The 23,126-nt window shown below is 34.4% G+C and overlaps 1 protein-coding gene across 2 annotated transcripts in view; it reads left to right on the forward strand.

Annotated features, from left to right (window-relative positions):
• Nucleotides 1–2,778: 2,778 nt before the first annotated feature.
• Nucleotides 2,779–23,126, forward strand: part of LOC110095700 — a 28,181-nt gene continuing 7,833 nt past the window's right edge. Inside the window, exons 1-6 of one of the 2 annotated variants that reach the window (XM_020821374.2) lie at nucleotides 2,779–3,092; nucleotides 3,240–3,305; nucleotides 4,095–4,257; nucleotides 5,234–6,087; nucleotides 18,818–18,991; nucleotides 19,083–19,199. In XM_020821374.2, coding sequence (XP_020677033.1) covers nucleotides 3,258–3,305; nucleotides 4,095–4,257; nucleotides 5,234–6,087; nucleotides 18,818–18,991; nucleotides 19,083–19,199 — 1,356 coding nt within the window. In that variant the 5' untranslated portion in view covers nucleotides 2,779–3,092; nucleotides 3,240–3,257. The remainder of the gene's footprint in view (nucleotides 3,093–3,239; nucleotides 3,306–4,094; nucleotides 4,258–5,233; nucleotides 6,088–18,817; nucleotides 18,992–19,082; nucleotides 19,200–23,126) is intronic. The other variant, XM_020821442.2, reaches the window with a different exon arrangement.

Here is a 23,126-nt window from a genome sequence, read left to right on the forward strand (position 1 = left end):
CCAAGAGGGCGAAAACAGAGTTTGGCACTCCGCCACGCAGGGTTGGTGAAAGGGAGGTTTGTAAAGGCTTCTTCGTCTTGCCAAGGGGGGCAAAAGGAGAACTATAGTTGGTAGTGAAAATCCCGGAGCGGAGGACTCCGAGGAGTGGACGTAGGTCATATTTTGACCGAACCAACATAAAAATCTTGGTGTGTTTTTTCCTTACTGTTTTTTCATTACTGCGTGCCTTTTTAATTTCAAAATATTTGACTTGGAAATTTAAAAAAGGTTGTTTAATTTTTCATATTAAAATTCTAAAAACAACAAAAAGATTTAGAACTCCTGCTTAGGTTTTAATTATTGTCAAAAAGTTTTTACAATTCACCCCCCCTCTTGTCTATCTAGTAATTTCAAAAGACATATTTTTTCCTTAAAATATAGACAAACTTAAACAAGATAACAATACTATTAAAACAAGACACACTACAACTTATAAAAGTTTGAGAAGAAAGATACAAGTGGAATGAAAACTATGAAGAGAAGAATTAGGTAGAAGTCTGAGATGAATTTATTAGGAGATAGAAGACAATAACTCGTAAGCTATTTAAACCCACAGGTTTTTGTTCCAAAGATTTTCAGCAAAAAATATATTTCTAGTAACCAAAATAGCTCTATATATATCAAAAAAGGTCTAAATGCAACATAAATGTGCCACCCCAAGTAGCTAATAGAAGCCTCATAAGATAGCCCATTTAACGAGGAATTAATCCACTTAGTATAGGAAAATAGTAGGGTTGAAATCGAACAACCCGCAAGAGGAAAAAAGGGGGACAACACCATGGGAAGAACAACCAGCATAGGGAAATAAAATTTGCATGTTGTACATCAACAACCATACAAAATCTGCCTGGAGCACATTAACAACAAACAAAATGGGAATCCAAATATTACAACTAGCCATCATGGGAAGATATGTGTCAAGCCCAATAAGGAAAAATAACACAAAGATTAAATACCCATATAGCCAATAAGGAAGCAAGGAAACATTAAAAAAAATATAGCTTTGCCCACATCAAGAAGAGCGCCCATAATACCAATATTCAAAGAACCATGGGGAGCAACAAAGGCATCCAAGATGGGATTAGAAGAGCTTGAATACACTAAAGTGGTGTAAATAATAATCATTTGTGGTTTGATGTTACTTAAGAGGTGCTATTTACATGTGAGTTAAATGTTGAGACATTAAGGTCTTGAACCAAGGAAGGGTTTGTGGATATGGAGGGAATGCTGGGATTGTGAGTGGAATAAATATTGGGGTTTGCAATGGTGGTTGTTTAGCATGAATGGGTGGACAAAGATTGTGACTGCTGCCCCTATCCATAAAAGAGATATTGGTAGGTTGTTGGATATAATGAAAATGAATATTATTTGTATATTTGGGATAAGAGGAGTCATCATGGGAAAATGTGCCACAAAACCATGTAAGAGCAAGGATTCCATTCATATAAAATTGAAAGATACGCATCCTTCCCACATATATTGATGTTGATCTCATCAAAAAAACTGGGAGGAGGTAGAGAATTGGCCATGCATACCCGAGCAAAGGTTAATCAAGATATTTTTGCAGCAAGGGGGTCAACAATCAAGGGAATACCTATTTTGCTTGCTATTTCTTGAGATACCCAATTAACTTAGACCAACAACATAAAGGGAGATTAGGGATTTTAACCCAAATAGACACATCCTTAAAATCTTCCTTAATTGGAGCAAATTCTAGAGTCCATCGCTTAAAGATGAATGGCCTCCCATTAAGGAACCAAGGATGTCTTGTGGATGTCTTATGGATGAGATGTGTGACTTTAGCTTGACTTTTGATGGGTCTCGCGTTAAATAATTATTCGACTAAGAGAGGAACTTCTATAGTCACCACGTCGGAGATGTGACTGCTTGGAGGATGTGGCTGAATGTGGTCTGCCATGCTTTATTGATAAACTCCTTAGCTCCTGAGCGAGTCCTCCAAACATACTTTTCTGAAATAAGAGATAATTCACCTTTTGCCCAAACTAGACATAACCTATAAGATACCTGTTAGAGGGCACCTTCACAAGTAGTCATTGGTGTATAGATCCATATCTGACTTGGTCAGGAGGCCATAGCCAAGAGGCCTGATTTAATAGATGAAGGGAAAGCACAACAGGGCATTTATCTTTATAAACCTGACCAAGCTTATGAGAAGGGGAATATGAGAAGGTGGTGGAGCGGCTTGGCAGGAAGAAGTGGCAGTAGGTTGGTGAGGTAGGGGAGAGCGCACATAGGCGGGATGGAAGAGGAAAAAGGAGGAGGCATGACGAGGCAGATAGAAGTAGCAGCTAGTGGGCGAAGCCGGGAGGAGCAACGACGACCAACCATGGGGTACTCGAAACCCCTAAGCAACCCATTTGAAGTTCCCCCTCATGCTATGTCGAGGTGGTGAAGCAAAGAGGAGGATGCGGCTCACAAAAATCTAGTATGTGAATTTTCCTAAAAGGTGTGGTCTTTGAATATTCCTTTTTATAGTAATTCTTTTTATTGGGAAAATATATATTTTTTATAATAAGCTGAAATTATAAAATTATCATAAAATACTTATAGTTATTTAAAAAAACCTACTTTGAGGTCTAGGCTAGCTCGCCCGACGACACATCGTCGTCCTTCCCACTTTCAGCCGAGGCTCGGCCGCACGATTCAATACCCTCCTCTTATTATTATTATTATGTTTTTTTTTTTTAATTTTATTTTTTCTTGGAATCACATCGAATCCTTCGGAGCAAAGCTTCTTCCCCTATGGACGCGGATGGACGACCGTAAGAGGACCATCCATAAATTTTACTCGTGCCACCTCTTGTTCTCTAAGTTCTCTCTCCTAGGGTTTCCAACATTTCTGTCCTCCATAGGGTTTCCAACATCTCTATCCTCCATAGGGTTTCCAACATTTCTACCCTCCATACGTAGGAGTGCACTTTGACGACCATTCTTCTTCTTGCAACGTTATTTCTCGTTGTTCGTCTGTCTATGGAGGGCTCAGTCTTTTGAAGCTAACTTGTGTAAGGACCAATCGACGCTAAGTTTTGTTGGTGGGTGTTAGTTTGATCCAATTTTAAGTATGGCAGTTTTATGAATTGATTTCACCTATTTTGTTCATTGATGGGTAGTATTTCAATTCGCTTGTAGAATACCTGACTTGATTAGATGCATTTTGACTTGCGCCCTTCTTTTGACAGGTTGCTATTGATAGTAGAATGAGTTCCTCCTCGATTTTTAAGAGTCTTCGGGAGCTTTTCCCTCAGGTGAGGCGTCAGGTTTAATTTTCTTATTGAAAATATTTCTTTTTCATGTCCACTAATATTTTTGTCCGTGTATTTATCTTCCGTCACTGATTGTGATTTTGTATTTGATTCTGATATTTATACCCTTGATTATATCACATTTTAAATTTGTTGCATAATTTTACCTCTCAACTCTGAGCGTCTGATATATTTTTACCAACTGGAGCCATGGTTTACCAAACTTGTAAGGGAACAATATTCTTACTCTTTCATGGACATGTTTTGCAATGCAAGAGAATTTATTCCATCTGTCAATGCAATTATTGGGTTTAAATCCACTTTTCATTCACTGGAAAGGACATAAAACGTTTACAAATGTTGAGCAGAAAATTTTTTCTTGAAAGATTGGAGTCAACAAAATATGAGAATATCTCTGTTGGATTGTTTCTTATTTTCCAAAGGTTTTGATCAGTTGGCATTTTAAAGAATTTAGTCAAGCATGTGTTTCTATCTCCATTAAAATTTATGGAAATTTGCTAGTTTGGATGATCTTGAAGATTACATTAGTTTTTAATGAGTTTTTGTTTATTCTGGTGATCTCCTGATGCAAAATACAAATAAATGAAATTCATAAAAATGAAAAATCTCTCCGACATGACTGCTTGATTGATTCTTTATTTGAGCCGTTGCAAGCTTTTTACCAGTACCCTCAGATATTGTTTACAATAACTGATCTCCTTGTTTCTATGATTTTCTGATCATAATTCTTGAGCCAATTTATCAGTGACATGAATGATTCTTCTTCCTCAGGTGGACCTGCGTATATTAAGGGCTATATCTATTGAACATGAAGAAGATATTAATGAAGCAATTGAGTTTATCTTGTCGGAAGTCTTACCTGCAGCAAACACAAAACCAGATTTTCCATGCATTCTTCATGACAATGGTATTCCGGAACAAGAATTAAGGGAGAGTATGTTTGCTTATGCCCTCTCAAAGGATTTCCTCATTTTTTATCTTCTAGTGGGGTTCTCATTCGTTCAAGTGATTTTACTTTCACCTTATGAGCATGTTTGTGATCATAAATGCTTGGAGGTAGAATGCGCATCTTGCATGTGTGAGCTTTATTTTTGTGCAGATTTGTATGCCTACATTTTTAAGTTTTGTAGTGTGTGTGCTTATTTTGATTTCTATTCATGCAAACTTTTTTGCTTATTCTCTAGGTTATTTTACATGCCCACAAAAGTGTGAGATACATTTTGTTCATTCATTTATGTATTATTAAACTCTAAAACTTGCACATATTCATGTTCACACTCCTATGCATGTTTGTTTTCTTTAGCGTTTGTAATATGCATTGCACTTGAATGAAATTTGTAAGGATTGCTTAAATTTTCTTTTGATTATGATAAAAATAAGCTTTTGGGGGATTTCCATATATACCACATAGTTTTTAATATTAGTATATCTAAAACATAAAACTTTATAATACTGATATAAAATTTTAGGGTCTGAGTCACTTCAAAACATTTGTATGAAAATGTGTATTTTATTTTAGACAAGTTAATTTTAGTGTTATTTTCGATATGATTTAGAAATTAGGTGTTGTATAAGTGAATATAAAGATTTAAGTGTTAGATATGTAAATAAGTAATAATTCAATGGCTTGTATGGAAATCCTCCTAAACCATTTTATGAAGATAGCTTTCTTTGTGTGGATGATGATAATTACTATGTTGAAATACATGTATGCATGTTTTATTGTTATGCACGTTCTAGATAATGCTTTGATTTTAGTGCTTGTTAGTTCTTACTATTAAAATCTGTTGATGATAGAATTTATTCAGGCCTCTTACTTTCTCCGTCATCTAACATATCATTTTAGGTGCTTAATCATAAGAAATGCTGGATATGTCTTGTTAACTAGTTTTTCTTGTTGGTTCATGAAGGAGACAATGGACCTGAGCATATCAACATTCCTGATGACAAAACAGTCTCTCCTTTTGGCATGCCAGATTTTATTGTAGGAGCTGAAAATCGAGGCATGGACTCTTTAGTTGCAGATGGTACAAAAGGATGTGTTTTATGGCAACCCCATCTTATGTTTTTAGCTGCAGATTCAAAACCAAGTACAGAACAAGAAGAATCTAGTTATAATAACGGCTTGAGTTTGAATTTAAATCACTTGTCTGAGAAAGAGGATGAGAACTTCTTTTATAAACCACCTAATCAAAACAATCATTTTGAATCCCTCTCTGATGGAGGACCTGAGAATATCATTCTGACTAAACAGCTTACCAAATATTCCGAGGAGCTTGAAACTAAAGATGTGTTTCAATTGAGAGATGGAGAAAACATTACAGTTCAACTTGATGAGCAAACCATTTCATCAGCTGTTTTTGATAATAACTGTGAAAGTCCCGTGGAATATGGATCTGAAAAACAGAATGACATCAACATTGAACTAAATGTATGCGACAATTTGTCTGGATGTTCTAGTGATGGATATAGACCTTTTAATTTGCATGACTTAGAAACTGTGGTTTATCCATCGCCTGTCCTTACATGCGCTCTTAGCTTGTCAGGTGTCAGTGAGAAAGATCAGATTTATCAGGATTCTATAAATGAAACTTACAAGGATGCAATTGATTATGAAAATCATAGCGCCCATGATTTAGATGTGAATTATTTGGATATTTCATCAGAGGAATATGTTCTCCCTATAGATTTAGCTACTCAATCAGGTCATGCAGTTAGCACAGATGTGGTTGAGGAGTCTATTGAGGATGCCAAAATCAGCAAGGTATGATGTTTGAAAGTGTGTTTGTTTAATTTTGTTATTTAGTTTTTTGTTGTCTTTAAGAAACTTTGGATGTAGACATTGATAAGTTTTCATCTATAATAACAATGATGTAAAATTTTAGGTATTTTAAATTTTTTTAAATTGTATTATATGTAGTTATTTGAAGAAGGTTAAAATGATTTTATCCTTTGTTGTTTTATTTTAGTAGAAATTGATATAGACACGGGACATGGACACGAACATGTGACACATGTATTATTGAAAATATAAGACACTAACATGCATTGAACATGATATCATAATAATATATTTAAAAAAAAAATGTATGGGACATGATATATAATATTGTTGAACCCTGAATTATGGGATGAAGCATTTAATGTGCTCAGCTTATTTTGTCATCAATTGTATTTTTAGTCATAGGCATTTTTTCGGTGTGTTTGATTTTTTTCCTCATTGAGCTCTTGCATTTTTTTCTTTAGCCTAAGCAAACATGAAGACGATGAAATTCAATTTCAAAGTCTTTATTACACAATCAACTATATTATGCTCAATAACCTTGTTTAAAATTGCGCAATATGAGGCTCGCCTTGAGGTCCGCCTTTGCGCAATTCCAGTAAAAAATGCCTCAATGCTTACGCCTCGAGTTTTTTTTATGAGGCTTGCGCCTCAACTTGGTTGAGGCCCGCCTCGCCTCACTGGCATGAGGCTTACGCCTCACGCTATATATATTAAAACTTACATAAATCTTGAAGTAAATGCCCGACATTGGACTCTATAGGAGAGGAGGAAGGGGAGAGAGCAGTTTATCATAATGATGATTCAAATGAAGAACCTCTTAGTGATGACAGTGTTGATGACTTATGAGTTCTTATGTGACATGTCATTGCTATTTGTTTTTGGAAATTGGAATTATATGTTAATGAAAAGAATACTGGGATGTGGGAAAGATAGAATCTTTAGTTGAACTATATTTCATGTTGTCTTATTATTGGGATATTTTGATTTCAATTCATATCTTATGCTTTTTTATGTTTTATATTATTTACTCATTAGTATATAAAAAAATTATCATTTTATGAAGCAATCTTTTGATTTTGAGGCTTACGCCTCAAAATGCCTTGAGGCTTACGCCTCGCCTCACGAATGAAAAATGCCTCAATACCCGAATACGCAATTTTAAACATTGCTCAATAACTCTCTCCCATAGTTTTAAAGTATTACAAATTAACTTAATTCATTTATAATTCACACACAGTTGTTCGTCACCTTTATTCTTAAAAATATGGATCAACACACTCTTCCACTCATATGACATTTTTTTATTCTTCAAAATAATATTGAAAAGTTTCATAAGTCAAGAAATTCCTTTATCTCCTAAACACTTCCACACCTCTATTGGAATATCATTAGATCCAACAACTTTTTCAATTTTGCTAATACGTCGATAAAATAAAATTCTTTATTTTCATTTAGGTTGATAATGTTACTAATGTCAATTGTATTTGCACAATCTTCATTGAAAAGTTTATCAAAATATCTCATTTACCTTTTTTGAATATCATCTTCTAATAAAAGTACTTTTTTATTTTCATCCTTAATACAATTCACTTGAATTGAATCCTTCTCTTATCTCTTTGCTTGACTAACTTATACATATATATTTTGCTCTTTTTGGTATCTAATATATTATAGAAATTATTAAATGTAAAATTCCTTACATTGCATATTGCTTGGGCCACTTTATAACTTTTTCAATTTTCAAAGTTTTTAAATTTAAACCAATTTTAATAACATTGCTTCTTATTTTTGATCTTTTTTTGTACATTTTGATTCCAGCACAAACTATTTTTAATATTAGTAACTTTTCTTTTTGACATTCCAAGAACATCCTTTGCAACATTTTTAATATCACTAGTTATTTTTTCCCATTGGTAAAATCTTAAGATATTGAATCTTACTCAAAAATATTTTTGTAAGTGTTCTTTAAATGCCCCCATCTAATCTTAGTGCAACTTTTTACTTTATTTTTCATTCTCTTTCCCATTCATCGTAAAGTCTAAAACTAATAAACGATGTTGGGTGCATAAAATTTCACTTGGAATAACTTTACAATCTTTCTCCCAAGAGTCCATTGAGATGAATTCATATGGGTAGCTAAGCGTTGAGAATGTGTTTAGAAGCCCAACTTGTTGTTTTGGCAGACTAAAAATGTTGTAAATATATATTCTCTGTTGTACATTTGAATGCATATTTGGCTAATAAACATAACATTAAATTTTGCTTGAGTTTTCTCCACTCCGATATGTCCTACCAACTGTAAAGTAAATGTTTTCTGTGTCCATGTCCAAGTACAGGCTTCTTAGGCATATAATTGATTCCCTTGCAAGAGGAGCCCACCCTGATGAATATAAACCATCAATTTATTTTGTCCAAGTGCCTCCAATTCTTCTTGCATACAACATGCTATACTTCTTGTGGTGGATCTAATAAACCTGCATATTCTTGAACGAAGTTATGAAAGTGTTTGCAATTGGATAGTAAACCAAGTTTTTCATTTAAGTATGTGCAACATTCTTATATTTGATCAATTGTTGTAGGTTCTTTTTCCATTTCATTAGCCATGCTTTATGCAATTTTCCTTGAGTTTGCAAATATTATGATGACATATGATTTGTGTGTATGGTCACTTCTTTGATCTATATATTTCACCGCCTAATATATGGCAAACAACTTATCATAGGTGGAAATTTTTTTGGGCTCCCTATAATATCTTCGAGCGGCAGGCTACTAAAAAACCTTCTTAGATGAGTATGGCATCCATAACATAACACATCCTTATTGTGCTCAAATGTTTATTGAAGGTTGGGATGGATAACATCGGTTCCTTGGCTATATTTTATTTTAATTGGAAGGTACTCTATTTGTTTCCAACAACTAGAGTGGTTGGCAGCACTGGCAATGGCTTGCAATATTGCAACCAACATCAAGAAATGATGTAGTCAAGGACTTCGATTTTTCCTCCAGGCTCTTCGTTTCCCAAGCTACTCCTTCGGTTTCCTTGCTGGCTTTACTGTTGGCTGCTCGTTTTTACTTGTTGTGGTTGCTCGGTTTCCCCATTTGTTGAAACCTATACAAGATGTTTAATTTTCTAATTAATTGGGCTGATTTGGAAGAGCTTTGTGGCTATTTTGGAAGGCTTCTATTGGCTATTTGGGTGGCAAATTTTTGGGAGTATTTAATATCCTTTCCTCTTATTTTTCTATATAAGGTGGTTGCTTTCTTTATGAAAAAAAATCGAGAGATTTGTGATGAATTGTTGGAATGTGAAATCTGCGGGTTTTTAGCTTGCGAGCTATCCTCTCTACCTTACTTCTTCTATTTCGTCTCGGCCTTCTATCCACTTCTTCTCTTCATGGTTTCCATTCCACATGTATCTTTCTTCAAAAAAAATTTATTAGTTGTAAGGTGTCGTTGCGTCATGTTTTATTTAAATTGTTTGTTGTTGTTGTACATTTTATTTAAAGTTGTAAGGTGTGCCTTTATTTATAATAATATTGTTATGTTTATGGTAAGGAAGGTTTGAGTTTGCAATACTTTTTTTATTGCATCAATTTGGTCTTCCTTTCTTTTTAAAATCAAAAGCAAAAAAATGGATAGTTAAATCAATCAACAAGTCGAAGTTCCAATTCAAGAGGAAGATCTCCCATCAGAAATTGCGCATTTGAAACATCATAGAAGTTCTGAGGCATTCTCATCAGGGAATGAGATTCTTCCACCAGGGGAAAATTGATGCAGTCAAGGACTTCGATTTTCCCTCCTAGCTCTTCGTTTCCCAAGCTCCCCCCTTCGGTTTCCTTGCTGGCTTTACGGTTGGCTGCTTGTTTTTCCCTGTTGTGGCTGCTCAGTTTCTCCATTTGTTGAAACCTATGCATGATGTTTAATTTTCTAATTAATTGGGTTGATTTGGAAGAGCTTTGTGACTGTTTTGGAAGGCTTCTATTGGCTATTTGGGTGTCAAATTTTAGTGTGCATTTAATATCCTTTCCCCTTCTTTTTCTATATAAGGTGATTGATTTCTTTGTGGAAAAAATGGAGAGAATTGTGATGAATTGTTGGAATGTGGAACCAGCGGGTTTTTAGCTTGCGAGCTATCCTCATTACCTTCTTCTACTTCTTCTCTTCATGTTTTCCATTCCACTTGTATCTTTCTTATAAAAATTTTTATAAGTTGTAAGGTGTCATTGCGTCGTGTTTTATTTAAATTGTTTGTTGTTGTTGCCTATTTTATTTAAAGTTATGGTAAGGAAGATTTGAATTTGCAATATTTTTTTTATTGCATCATATATAGTGATTCAGATGTTTCACCGCCTAATATATGGCAAACAACTCCTTAGCATAGGTGGAAATGTTTGTGAACTCCCTATAATATCTTTGAGTGGCAGGCTACTAATAAACTTTCTTAGATGAGTATGGCATCCAAAACGTAACACATCCTTATTGTGCTCAAATGTTCATTGAATGTTGGGATGAATAGCATCGGTTTCTTGGCTATATTCTATTTTAATTGGAAGGCATGGTTTAAAATTGCGCAATATGAGGCTCGCCTTGAGGCCCGCCTTTGCGCAATTCCAGTAAAAAACGCCTCGATGCTTACGCCTCGAGTTTTTTTTATGAGGCTTGCGCCTCAACTTGGTTGAGGCCCGCCTCGCCTCACTGGCATGAGGCTTACGCCTCACGCTATATATATTAAAACTTACATAAATCTTGAAGTAAATGCCCGACATTGGACTATAGGAGAGGAGGAATGGGAGAGAGCAGTTCACCATAATGATGAATCAAATGAAGAACCCCTTAGTGATGACAGTGCTGATGACTTATGAGTTCTTATGTGATATGTCATTGCTATTTATTTTTGGAAATCGGAATTATATGTTAATGAAAAGAATATTGGGATTTCAGAAAGATAGAATTTTGAGTTGAATTATATTTCATGTTGTCTTATTATTGAGATATTTTGATTTCACTTCATATCTTATGCTTTTTTATGTTTTATATTATTCACTCATTATTATATAACAAATTTATCATTTTATGTTTACGCAATCTTTTGATTTTGAGGCTTACGCCTAAAACGCCTTGAGGCTTACGCCTCGCCTCACGAATGAAAAACGCCTCAATACCCGAATACGCAATTTTAAACATTGTTGGAAGGTACTCTATTTGTTTCCAACAACTAGAGTGGTTGGCAGCACTGACAATGGCATGAAATGTTGCAACTTACATCAAGAAATGATGTGCGAACTCGTTCATATACCCACAAGCTTTCATGAAACTTTAGACTTTGAAAACTATGCATGGTTTGGGCTATAGTTGGCTTGTAGCTATCTTATTTGGGTCTATTTGAAGTTCTCCTTCCTCCAGAGAGAAACCTAGTTAGGCAAGTTTAAGACTCAAGTTTTTGTGCGTGAGCTCGACATCTTCAAGAAGTCTCATGACCTCTAGGTGTTGTAAACGCTCCTAGTTTTCGTTCTATACCATTATGCTGCAAGGTAGACAATAATGAATTAATCTATGTAAGGATAGAGTACTTCATTTATCAACTACATAAATATCAATGGCACATTGCACAATCTCAACAACATCACACATTACTCGTATATTCATTGTTTAAAACTGCGCAATATTAGTCTCGGCTTGAGGCCCGCCTCAGCGCAATTCTAGTGAAAAATGCCTCGAGGCTTACGCCTTGAGCTTTTTTTTATGAGGCTTACGCCTCAGCTTGGCTGAGGCCCGTCTTGAGGCACACCTCGCCTTACTAGCGTGAGATGTACTCCTCAACCGAATTATATATGTATCTCCCTATTTCACCATCACTCTGAGCAATAGACCCAAGATATTTAAAATGCGAACTCTTATTAATGACTTGATCGCTCAAAATCACAAACCCCCACTAGAACTATTACTACTAAAATTACACTCCATGTATTCGATTTTAGATCTACTTAAACAAAAACCTTTAGACTCTAAGGTTGATCTCTATAATTCAAGTTTACCTTTAAGTCCCTCTTTAGTTTTATCAACAAAAAGAATATCGTCAGCAAAAAGCATGCATCGGGAACATTCTCTTGCAAATCTCTAGTAAGAACATCTAAGACTAAAGCAAAAAGATATCGACTTAAGGCTGATCCTTGATGTAATCCAACTGAAATTGGAAAATACTTGGTCAAACCACATTGTTTTTTAGCACAACTAACAGCTCCATCATACATATCCCTAATAACTTGAATATAAGCATTATTAACCCCTTTCTTTTTTAGAGCTCTCCATAGCATTTCTCTTGGAACTTTATCATATGCTTTCTCCAAATTAATAAATATTATATGAAGATCCTTCTTATTCTCTCTAAACTTCTTCATCAAATATCTCAATAAATGTATGGCTTCCATAATAGACCTACCTGAATCCAAATTGATTTTGAGAAATATTAGTATCACGTTGTAACCTATGCTCCATAATTCTCTCTCATAGTTTTAAAGTATGACACATCAACTTAATTCCTCTATAATTCGCACAATCTTGTGCATCACCTTTATTTTTAAAAATAAAAATCAACACATTCATTCTCGACACATCTGACATCTTTTTAGTCTTCAAAATAATATTAAAAAGTTTAGTAAATTAAGAAATTTCTTCATCTCCTAAGCATTTCCACACGTCTACCTGAATATCATCAGGTTCAACATTTTTCCCACACTTCATTTTCTTTAAAGCCTCTATAATTTCAGTTTTAGTAATACGCCGGCAAAAACAAAAATTTCTATTTTCATTTAGAGTGTTAAGGTCACTAAAGTCAATCTTATTTTCATAATCTTCATTGAAAAGTTTATCAAAATATCTCATCCACTTTGTTGAATATTCTCTTCTAAAAAAAGTACTTTTTGATTTTAATCCTTAACGCACTTCACTTGAACTAAATTTTTACTAGTATCTCTTTGTTTGGTTAGCTTATACATATATCTTTCGTCCTCTTTAGTATCTAATCTATTATATAAATTATTAAAAAAAGTATTTGCATCGTAAATTGCTTTCTTAGACGCCTTACGGGCAATTTTATATCTTTCACAATTTTTAGAAATTTTACGTATAAATTAATTTTTATAATAGAGCTTTTTATTTTTTATCTTTTATTGCACATTTTCATTCCATCACCAACTATTTTTATTATTAGAAGCTTTTCGTTTTGATACTCCAAGCATATTCTTTGCAATATTCTTAATATTATAAGTTATTGTTTCCCACAAAACATTAGCTTCGTCATCCACCAACAAATAAAATCTTGAGATCGTTAATCTTATTTTCAAAGATATTTTTGTTAGAGTTCTTTAAATGACACCATCTAATCCTTAAATAATGATATATTATATTTTTTTATATTTTTCCTCTTCATTTTAAAGTTCAGAACTAATAAGCGATGTTGGGTATATAGACTTTCACTCAGAACAACTTTACAATATTTGCAATCTAAATTATATATTTTTCTTACAAGAAAATAATCAATCTGAGCATTACTATATCCATTCTTATAATTGGCATAATCATCTACTTTTCTCATCCAAGACTTGGGACATAACAATGCTAGTGTTTACAAAATGAATTCAATGGAAAAAATCAATAAATAGTTTTTTTAAATATTTCTCTTTAAATTACCATTGTCTTATTTCATATTAAAACATATATGAGTTATTTTAATCATTAGATAGGATTGTAAACAAAAATTTCCAAATAGAAGAGCATAGTATTTTAGGCTTATGAATGATTTGTATCTTGACATAACGTAATGAATATAAATTGTTCAATTAGTGCAGCCATGAACTCATACCAATCATATGTGTGTGTATGTATATATATATATATATTAATTTTAATTATTTTATTCTATTTTTTATTTTAAATTTTTTGTTGAGGAAGAAATATGAAGAAGTATAGATGAATATCTACAATAACAACAATATCAAACCTTTGTCCCACTCAAGGTTTAAAATTGCGTAAATAAGCCTCCAGACGTTTTTCGTTCTTGAGGTGAGGCGTAAGCCTCGAGGCGGTGTGAGGCGTAAGTCTCAGGCACGAAGAATTGCGTAAATGAGAGTTTAAGAGTTTTAGCAGGTAAATAACAGTAAGATTCCATCATACAATAAAAACATCTAAATGACAAGTGAAATTAGTGGAAAGTAAGAAAATAGATGCAATATATGCATCGCATAGTATAATTCAAAATATAGAACCACAAAATATAATCTATCAAAACTCCCAAAGTACAAATAAGAAAGAACATATTAAATCAAATCATGTTCCATCACTAAATGAGTCTTCAAGGGAATCTTCTTCTCCAATTGTATCTATGAATGTCAGATCTTCATTATCTTCAATGTTACTCACTTTTCTCTTACCTGTTCAATAAGAATGATTATTGTCATGTTAGTTGCCCACTTGATATATATATAATATAATAACACATAAGAAGTTGTGGAATACCTTTAGTTGCTTGTTGTGCTGCAGAACTAGTGGATGTGTGGTGTGGTACTAGTGGATGTGCCCACCTGATCTGCTTCGTCCCTCAAGACGTTCACACTTAGATCCTATAGTCGCAGGTCTGATAATGATAAATTTGTTTCATCATCTATGAATCACTCATTATCAGACGCCACATTATCACACATCAATGGTCCTCATTATCCTTCAACCCCTTATTCCTCAACCTTCTATTTCTCAACCTCTTGTTGTGCATAATATATACAAGAGAGTTCATTCTGAGTGTTGAAAGTCGATTTTCTTCTCTTCATTTGCACTTGACTATATGTACTCCAGTTTCGCTCACACCCAAAGGAAGAACAAGTGAAGTTCAAAATTCTAACAGCAAAACTCAGTAACTCAGGGGTGGAATCACCAAATTGGATCCACCATTCAACTATTTTCAAGAAAAAAATGATAATCAAAAGATATTAAAGTGTTATGCATGTACAGATACTTTGCAAAAAAATGTATATCTGGAGGCCGTTTAGCAATAGTAGATTTTGCTGCTTGCGGACCTGCGATTTTGTTTGTCCGCTCGGTTTCGGGTAGGCGAATATGAGAGGGGAGGAAGAAAGCTTAATTCTTTTAGACCTTAAGTGTGTGGGTCCCGGTTACAAGAGGCGTGTGCCTCACACTAAATTGCACAATTTAGCCTCAGAGGCGCGCCTCACAATGACAGAGGCGTACGCCTCATTAAGAACCAAAAAGGCTTAAGCACTGAGGCTATTTGGGCCAGAATTGTGCAGAGGCGCACTTCTAATTGCGCAATTTTAATTTATGGTCCCACTATATGGGATCGACTACATAAATCCTTTTTCTCCATCATGTCCTATTAAGAGTCAAATTCTTATTTAATTCTAATAAAGAAAGATCATTTTTAATATTTTCTAACAGTCTTTTTAGATCTACCTCTACCTTTCTTAACATAAGATAAATCAATACATCTGCTTTCCTAAACTGATCATCAGAAGGCCGCCGTAATATGTGTCCAAATCATCTTAAGGCTACTCTCAATAGTCTTATCTTCCATCGGAGCTACTCCAACAGTTTCACGTATATGCTCATTTCGTATCCTATCTATAAGAGTAAATCCACTCGTCCACTTGAGCATTCAATCTCTGCAACATTTAAAATTGCCAACAATCCACATCATAAAGCATTGCAGGTCTCACAACCGTCTTATAAAAATTTCCCTTAGTTTGAGAGTGACTTTTCTATCAAGCAAAAAGCGATGCATTCCTTACTTCAACCAACTAACTAGAATTTTACTAATAATATCCCAATCTATTTCACCATCACTCTGAACAATAGACACAAGATATCTAAAACGTATATACTTATTAATGACTTGATCACCTAAAGTCACAATTCCCCAAATAGATTTATTACTATTAAAATTACACTACATATATTCAGCTTTAGATCTACTCAAATGAAAACCCTTAGACTCTAAGGTTGAGCTCCATAATTCAAGTTTACCTTTAACTCCCTCTCTAGTTTTATCAACAAGAAGAATATCATTAGCAAAATGCATACACCAGGGTACAAGCTCTTGCAAATGTCTAGTGAGAACATCCATGACTAAAGTAAAGAGATATGGGCTCAAAGCTAATCTTTGATGTAATCTAACAGAAATATGAAAATATTTGATCAAACTACCTTGTGTTTGAACACAAGTAATAACACATGCATGCATATCTTTAATGATTTGAATATAAACTTTATTAACTCCTTTCTTTTCATTAACTCTTCATAGCACTTCTCTTGAAACTTTAATATATGCTTTCTCTAAATCAATAAATATCATATGTAGATCCTCCTTATTCTCTCTATATTTCTCCATCAAACCTCTTAATAAATGTATGGTTTCCATAGAATACCTACCTGGCATGAATCCAAATTGATTTTGAGAAACATTAGTATCATGCCGCAACCTGCCTCCATAACTCGCTCCCATATTTTAAAGTATAACACATTAACTTAATTCCTCTATAATTCGCACAATCTTGTGCATCACCTTTAGTCTTAAAAATAGGAATTAACAAACTCATTCTCCACTTGTCTTGCATCTTTTTAGTCTTCGAAACAGTATTACAAAGTTTAGTAACCCAAGAAATTCCTTTATCTCCTAAGCATTTACACTCCTCTATTGGAATATCATCAGGTCCAACAGCTTTTCCACACTTGATTTTTTTTAAAGCCTCTCTAATTACAATTTTACTAATACGCCAATAAAAACATAAATCTTTATTTTCATTTAGGGTGCTAAGATCACTAAAGTCAATCGTATTTTCACATTCTTCTTTAAAAATTTTTAGCAAAATATCTCATCCACCTTTGATGAATATCATCTTCTAAAAAAAGTACTTTTTGATCTTCATCCTTTATACACTTCACTTAAACTAAATCCTTACTACTACTATCTCTCTCTCTCTCTCTTTTTTACTACTACTATCTCTTTGTTTGACTAACTTATACATATATCTTTCTTCCTCCTTAGTATCTAATATATTATATAAATCATTAAAAACTAAGATCTTTGCATCGCATATTGCTTTCTTAGATTTTTTACGTGCTTCTTTATATCTTTCTCAATTATTATAAATTTTACATCTAAATCAATTTTTATACCAAATCTTCTTATTTTTTATCTTTTCTTGTACATTTGGATTCCAACACCAACTATTTTTACTATTATGATATTTTCCCTTTGAAACACCAAGCACATCTTTTGTAATATTCTTAATATCACTAGCCACGTTTTCCCACATAACAATAATTTAGACTTGATATAAAAAAATCAATGGGTTGGATTTTCTCTTGGTGGTAACACAAGCGCCTTTTTAAGAAATTAATTACTATTCCAAGTAGCATAAAAGAATGATTTATATTAGAGAAAAAAATAATGGTTATTTTGTTGTTGTTGAAATTATTGAATTTTTAACAGAATTATAGATTTTGATACATCTATTTTTTTTAATGAAAAAGAAATGAAAGGGAACATGCATTACTGTAAAACGAAGGCACTCCGTGCAATTGAATGTTATCAATTCATTTTCAGTAATTAATGCTCGTGATTTAGCTACAGCATTGAAGCTGGCTTGTTCTTTGGTGGCCCATTTGCATGTCTTTGTTGGAAAACGCAACTTAGATAAAACAGTTTATTGAGCTTATTAAATAAATAAGAAATATCTTTGGTTTAATATGAGCCTTTTCTTAACGTGTGTCAAATTACTTTCAGCTAATATTTTAATTTTCTATGCATGGAAGAATTTAAAATCCTCAGCTATCAGATCCCGCTAATGCATGGTTTGGTAAAGGGTTTAGTGTTTGTAGCCCTATTACTACATTTGTAGAGAGGATTTTTCCGTCATTTGAACATGGGATCTTCAAAATACATAGAGGCAACTACACCACTGCTTCCATTTGTTGCGCTGACACAAAATTACCCATTATGAAAATGATAGGTCCTTTATTCTCACTGTAGAGTTACTTCTTCCACTGTTTGTGTGGATTATTAATGATAAGTGTCAAATTAACTCCAAATTCCATGTTACTTTGTAGTTCACGCTCTACGGTTTTTTGTTCTGCATGAAAATCTTGGAATCTCAAGATTTACTTTGTCCATTAATTAGGTTAATGCTTAAGCATAACAATGGCAAATTTGGATTTAGTGCTTGTGTATTGTATGAATTATATTCTGTAAATGCTCTACATTTTCAAGGAATATTTTGGAATCCAAATGATGAATAAATAACTGCATCTCTTCATGGAAATAGTTATTCTGTTTTATTTTTTCTATAGAAATGTTTTTATTAGATAATGAATTAGGGAAGCAAATAAGGATTTTCTCATGCTTGCTGAGCTGTTTTTCTTGGAAATATTAGAATGACATGTGCAATTTAGAAAACTAAATCGTCTGATGTTTAATATAATTCCTTTCGATCGTACTCTCTTACCTATGTTATCCTTTAAATCACCTAATGTGTACAAAGTATAATTTATTTCACTGTAACCATACATCCTGCATTTTAAGTCTATTTTTTTGAAGCTTGTTATTTGCTATCCATGGATGGATATCTAATAATTATTTACTGAATGCGTGGTATTAGCTAGATCATGTTTTTTTTCTAATAATTATAAAAAATTGGTGCAGAAATACTTGGTATGCTCCTTGGAATCCATGGTGAGTATGATGCGAGAAGTTGAACTTCTTGAAGGGAAGGCTAAGCAGGCTCAAGAGGAGGCTTCTGTTGCTGGTCATCATATTCTTTCAAAGGTTGAGGAACTCCAACAGATTGTGAAACAATCTAAGGATGAAAACGATATGGTTGTACATTTTTTCCACTTGATTTTCTTGTTCCCAACTTCTTAATATGTCTTGAGAAAAGGGAAATATAATGTTATTTGATTATTGGCAGCAATCTGGTCAAGTGTATGGTGAGCGATCAATCTTAGCAACTGAAGCTCGGGAACTACAGTCTCGTCTCCTCAGAATGTCAGAGGAAAGGTGTAAATATCTATCAGTCATTGAGGAGGTTAGTTTGCTCTATTCTTATATTGTATCAAATGCTAAATCATGGTTAACCTCCCATGATCGGTGTGTATATCATCCTCTTTCTTTAGTTCCATGCTTTCCATGTTCATTTATATCTGTGACTGGAGTCCGTCCTTGAATTTATATCATACATTATGACAATAACATTTATACCTCATTTAACATATTCCTTATGTCATAGTCAGCTGCATGTAATTGCTTGCAAATCAGTTTGATTACTTGCTAATTGTTGTTAACATAGATTTGCTGTAACCGGTAGGATACTTACATGTTTAATGCTGAAGTTGCTTGTTCTTTTTGTTTTCTTATTGAATCTCTTATTATGTTTTGTTAATTGATGATTGATTGATAAAATATTGAAGGACAATGTAGACAGTCTTTACAGTTCCAAATAGCAAGTTTCACAATTATATTCAGTCCAAACGTGAACATGTTGCTTGGATACTTAGCCAATAGCACCATAAATATCCAAGCAACATGTTCAGATTTGGATTGAATATTCCTCATATGATAGTAGTGTTACGTGATTATATGGTCATGAATGTTAACCTAAACTATCTTTATCATATTTTCCATGGCCTATCCCTGGTTACAAGGTGATAGAATGTTTCACTTATTTGACCATTATTAGTTACGATGACTATGACCTGAGTGATACCCTGGCGACAATGAAAACAGCCGCCATTCTTTTAACAAAGGAATTCAGTTTTATTTTCTGTATGGTCCCAACAAGTAGATATCTATTCATGAAATATGTTGAGTTTACGTGCACCTGCTCAGGGCTGCATCAACCTACCCAGTAGGAACTCATTTGGGTATGCTGAAAGTTTTTTGTAGGGATAGCATGGCCAAGCCTGTTCTGGCTAATTTTGTTTGGTTTTACTGTTGCCGATTGCCTCGTTACTTCTGCGCATAAACTGGTTAACAAGCTTCTTTTTCTGCAGAAAAGCAGTCCATTGTACTCTACTTTAAACAGTACCATTTTAGAAGCTCGAAGAACATTGCAGCCTAATTGCACACTTGCGTTGTTTTCTATGATTGGTGTATACAGGTTGAAGCCTTAGTTGCAAAAGTTCTTTGAGCGAAGTAGTTTGCTGTTTAGTTTGTTAAGTGATTCGACAATACTGTTGTTTACTCAAAAATTTGGGTTAGTTAAATCTATAAGGGATAATTAAGTCCTTATGGATTGAGGCATTTTTGGGTTAGTCTAAGTGGGACTTAATCCATGTTTTTAATCAATCGATGATCCTTGTGTTAATTAAAACTTATGTGGCCTCAAAATCAGGATAATTAATTAATTCTACAATTAATTGAGTTCAATGTTTAAAATTGCGTAATTAAGTATTGAGGCATTTTTTGTTTGTGAGAAGTGATGTAAGCCTGAAGGTGTTTTGAGGCATAAGCCTCAAAATAAAAAAATTGCATAAAGTAAAATAAAAGTTGAAAGAGATTTTTTATATAATACTCAAATAATATGTTAGATAATTACATTAATTTTCTATTGAGCTATATAAAGTAATAAATTTGTATACATATGAAACAAAAAATTACAAAGGACGTAAATTGACCAATGATAAATTGCGTGAAATTGAATTGAAATCAAAATATTACAAGTGCAAAATAATATTAAATATAAGAATTGCATAAAAGTATTATATATCATCAAGTTCAACGTCAAATTCCTTCTTTCTCAGTTCCTTACTCATCCACATTTTATTCCTAAAAGAAGTTGAAATAGTTGGCTACAACTCATAAATCATCCGAACTATTATCACTGAGGGATTTTTTATTTGAGTTATTGTCATAACAAATTGGTCTCTCTTGTCTCATCTTGTGGAATTCTGGAGGTGGTGGACAGCTTAAGCAAATATGCTCATTTCATTATGCTAAGATATCCTTACACAACAATAATAGTGGTGTCGGCTTTCATTAGAAAGGTGGTTAGATTGCAATGGGATACCAGAGTCTATAGTGTCCGATCAAGAGAAGGTGTTCCTCACTCACTTTTGAAGGGATTTGTTCAGGTTGCAGGGGATTGTGTTGAAGATGAGCATTGCTTACCATCCTCAGAAAGATGGGTAGATGAAGGTAATCAACAGGAGCTTGGATACATAGCTGCAATGCTTTGTTTCAGAGATACCTTGACCATGGGCTATGTGGTTGGCGTGGGCAGAGTATTGGTGCAACACTTCATATCATTCGGCGTCTTAGATGACTCCTTTCAAAGTTTTGTATGGCAGAGACCTGCCTCATTTAGTGCACTTTGGGCAGAGTAGCACATCAGTCTTTTTAGTGGATGGAGATATTATTAGTAGAATTCAAGTTGGATGGTTGAAGTAGAGGAATGCTTCGGGTTTGTTGTGGGATAGAAAAGTACCACTTAAGCTTAAGGAAAAATTTTATAAGATGGTGGTGAAACCTATAATGCTTTATGGCGCAGAATGTTGGCCATTAAAAGAGAAGCATAATATTAAGTTAAGCGTTGTTGAGATGAGGATGCTCAGCAATATGAGTGTACTTACTCTTAGAGACAAGATACGAAACGAGCATATTCGGGAAAAGGTTTGAGTAATTCTAGTGACACATAAGATTAGAGAGTCTCCTTAGGTGGTTTGGTCATATAAAATGTCGGTCTTCTGATGACCCTGGTAGGAGAGTATATGTATTAGATTTGGCCTATGCTAAGAAAGATAGAGGAAGACCTAAAATGACTTGGTTAGAAAATATTAGAGATGACATTTCTTTATTTGATCTAAATGAGAATTTGATTATGAACATGACATAATGTGCAAAAAGGATTCATGTAGTCGACCCACGTAGTGGGATAAAGGCTTGATGTTGTTGTTGTTGTACGTGGAAGAGCAGGATATGATACTAGAAGAATTGAAGAGACATGTGTTGAGAGATTAGCAGATTATGAAAAGGCAAGCTGATGAGCACTAAAAGGCAAGGTTTAAAATTGCGTAAATAAGCCTCGAGGCGGTTTTCGTCCGTGAGGCGAGGCAAGTACCGAGCATGTACCGAGCTTGTACCGCTCAGTACCGAGCGGTACTGGTTCGGTACCGAGCATGTATTGAGCGGTACCGAGCTTGTACTGAGCGGACGAATGAAAGAAAGCCGAATCAGGAGTTATTCAAGCTTTCGTTACTGCACGTCAAAGTCAAGGCCACAACACCGCGTACCTGCTCTTCCGACCTAACCGATGCCTGAACGTTTCCTGCACTCACAACTTCATCTTCGTTTCTTTCCCTGCGTCGTCTCCTTCTGATTTCGTCTCCTACACTCACGGCTTCGTCTCCTTCCCTCACAGCTTCGTCTATTTCCCTCAAGGCTTCGCCTCTAGTTCGCCTTTCAATTCTCACAGGAAGCCCTAATCCTATACGCAAATACACGACTTAATGCGGACGCCTCGTCCGCTTTTTTAATGGTTGATTTTAAGTAGGTAAGACCATTTGGATGAGGCGTACGCCTCACCCATAATTGCGCAATTGAGGCGCGCCTCACATAGGGTGAGGCGTACGCCTCAATCAGTGTCCAAATTGCGTGCGCCTCGAGGCGCTTCAAGGCGCGCCTCTTATTGCACAATTTTAAACAGAGCTAAAAGGACATTCTATTTGAGGTAGGGGATGGAGTGTATTTGAAGCTTCATACCTACAAGTAGAGGACAATGGCTAGTAGAAGGAATGAAAAGCTTGCTCCACGGTATTTTAGTCCTTTCGTGATAGTAGAGAGGATCGGAGCAATGGCGTATCGACTAAAGCTACCTCCGATAGCGACTATACATATGGTATTCCACATATCAAAGTTGAAGAGAGCCATAGGGGAACACACCTCAATTACAGTGTTACTAATGATGCTGACAAAGGATTTTGAGGTGGTCTTGGAACCATTGGAGTTGGTAGGAGTA

This window comes from Dendrobium catenatum, unplaced genomic scaffold (assembly GCF_001605985.2).
Source record: "Dendrobium catenatum unplaced genomic scaffold, ASM160598v2 fragScaff_scaffold_265, whole genome shotgun sequence".
NCBI lineage: Eukaryota > Viridiplantae > Streptophyta > Magnoliopsida > Asparagales > Orchidaceae > Dendrobium > Dendrobium catenatum.